General features: G+C 59.4%; 1 protein-coding gene across 1 annotated transcript in view; it reads left to right on the top strand.

The window, feature by feature from the left end:
- Positions 1–2,314, top strand: part of HDLBP (high density lipoprotein binding protein) — a 32,225-nt gene that overhangs the window by 24,368 nt on the left and 5,543 nt on the right. The window contains exons 19-20 of the mRNA XM_023521085.1: positions 786–1,006; positions 1,890–1,994. Of these exons, the coding sequence (XP_023376853.1) occupies positions 786–1,006; positions 1,890–1,994 (326 nt within the window). The remainder of the gene's footprint in view (positions 1–785; positions 1,007–1,889; positions 1,995–2,314) is intronic.

Here is a 2,314-nt window from a genome sequence, read left to right as displayed (position 1 = left end):
GGCTGTTGTGAATAGAAATCTAGCTGTCATAGGGTGTCACGTTTCACCCTTGACTGTTTACTTTTTAATTTTGATGTAATTTCATAATTAAAAGAAAAATTGCACAGGAGTGTATGAAGACATGTTTTGTATGCTCATTATCCAAACTCACCAGTTCTCATGCTCCCTCCCCACTTCACACACACACTCGATTTTTCTGAGGCCCGCGAGTGTAGTTTTCAGACTTGCTCCTTGCCCATTGGACGGTTTTCTCAGAACGAGGGTATTCTCTTACGTCAGTTGATGTAACTTGGGCGTGTTCATCACAATTGGTAGATCTGATTATATGATATCGTTATCAAATTCGTAGTTGAGATTCAAGTTTTGCCAGCTTTAAAAGCATCCTGCAGAGCCCACCTCTTCCCCCAAATTTTAATCCCAGGGCACGATGGCAGTCCTGCCTGTTGGCATTCACTCGTCTGTGTAGCGACCGGACTCCTGGATTTCGTTTTTCGCCAGGAGCATTGTGCTGGCGTTTGTTTTAGTGAACACGCGGCCCCTGGAGTGGCCCGTGGGAGCCTGGCCGGCTGCTCCCATGCCCTGTTTCACGTCTCTTCTGGGTGCTTGCTCGCTTCCTGGCATAAGAAGCTGGTGCAGCCTTATCTCGTTCCTCCCAAATCTCTCGAGCACCTCCCAGCGGCACCATGCCTCCTGGGCTGTCCACATGTCCATCCTCCCTCAGATGCGTGGGCCCCGCCCTCCGTGCCTGCTGCACACTGTGCATCTCACCTCGGCCTCCGAGGCAGGTAGCTTCGTGCTCCGGGAGGAAGTGGAGCGTATGCACATGGCCTGTGCGAACTGCCCCTTCCCTCTGTCCCTAGTGCACAGCATGGAGCCGGCCGTCCAGGAGAATGGCGACGACACCGGGGAGAGCAGAGAGGCCGAGCCTGGCTCTCCCCGGAGGTGCGACATCATCGTCATCTCTGGCCGGAAGGAAAAGTGTGAAGCCGCCAAGGAAGCCCTCGAGGTACGTGGGCGGCCTGGGCGAGGTGTGGCCTCAGCGATGCTGCCCTGGTGGCCACAGGCCACCGGTCACTTCAGTCCTGAGCCCTGAGTGCCTTGGCTTGCACGACAGGTGGAGGCGCTGTCTCCCTAGGACCTGGCAGCTGCCCGGGGATCGGGAGGCCGCCGAGAGCAGAGCCGTCTCTGGCTGTCATTAGCAGCAGAGTGAATGTGGCCTCTGGTCTCAGTGTCCCCTCTGGGCAGCAGGGATGTCCAGACCTGTCTCAGGCTGCTTTTGGCAGTGTGTGCTTCTTGAGTGTCACTTATGTACGTGCCGGGTGCTGCTCTGCGTGCCACCTCACCATAGCCGCAGGACGGCCGTGCACGGAGGCAAGTGAGGGACAGAGTTACCATGTCGAGGTCAAGTGCCGTGGGGGCGGTTGGGGTTTGCGGCTGACGCGGAGTGGACCAGCCAGCGTGCCTGTGCCCGTTGCCGCCGTCCCCGAGACTCTCGTGGGCTTGGATTGTAGCCCGTTCCTGACCGTGGCGAGGCCGGGAGTCGGGGCGAGCCTCTGCCTGCCAGCCGCTTCCCCTCCCCCACGCCCGACGTCCCGTTCCCTGGTTTGTCCGGTTCTGCTTCGTTGTGCTTCTGCGAGGGGCCTGCTGCAGTCAGGGGCGGAGGCCGGGGTGCGAGCGTTTGCTCTGCCAGCGTCAGCCTCAACACTGGATCCCTCATCCTGCCTCTGTGTTTCCGTGGAGCTGCAGGTGGCCTTCTCCGCCCGGGGGGAACAGTGTGGACGGTCCTCACAGGGCTGGCTTTTCTTCGTGCCCCCTGAAGACCTGTCGCTGAGCCTGTGGTGTCGCTCTGCTCGTGTTCTCAGGCCTAACTTCAACCGTCGTCCCTGCAGGCACTGGTTCCTGTCACCGTTGAAGTGGAGGTGCCCTTTGACCTTCACCGGTACATCATCGGGCAGAAGGGCAGCGGGATCCGCAAGATGATGGACGAGTTTGAGGTAACGCAGCTTCGTGAGTCCTTTCCCTGGAGAGCAGACGTGTGAAAGTGGAGTCCAGCCCCACTTCCTGCCCTCCTTGTCCCGAGCCCACAGGTGTGTCCCTGGCAAATGCGACAGGCCGCCGATCATGACTGGCAAGCTCACCATCAGTGGGGGCCAAATGGACACATCCCGTCCCGAAGGCCCCCCACGTACTCGGCTCTGTTCCCGTCTCCGCGCAGGTGAACATACACGTCCCGGCACCGGAGCTGCAGTCCGACATTGTCGCCATCACAGGCCTCGCTGCAAACTTGGGCCGGGCCAAGGCCGGGCTCCTGGAG

The sequence above is a fragment of the Pteropus vampyrus genome, unplaced genomic scaffold (genome assembly GCF_000151845.1).
Source record: "Pteropus vampyrus isolate Shadow unplaced genomic scaffold, Pvam_2.0 Scaffold291, whole genome shotgun sequence".
Lineage (NCBI taxonomy): Eukaryota > Metazoa > Chordata > Mammalia > Chiroptera > Pteropodidae > Pteropus > Pteropus vampyrus.
Note: the sequence above shows the minus strand (reverse complement) of the source record. Positions and strands in the feature narration are given on the sequence as shown.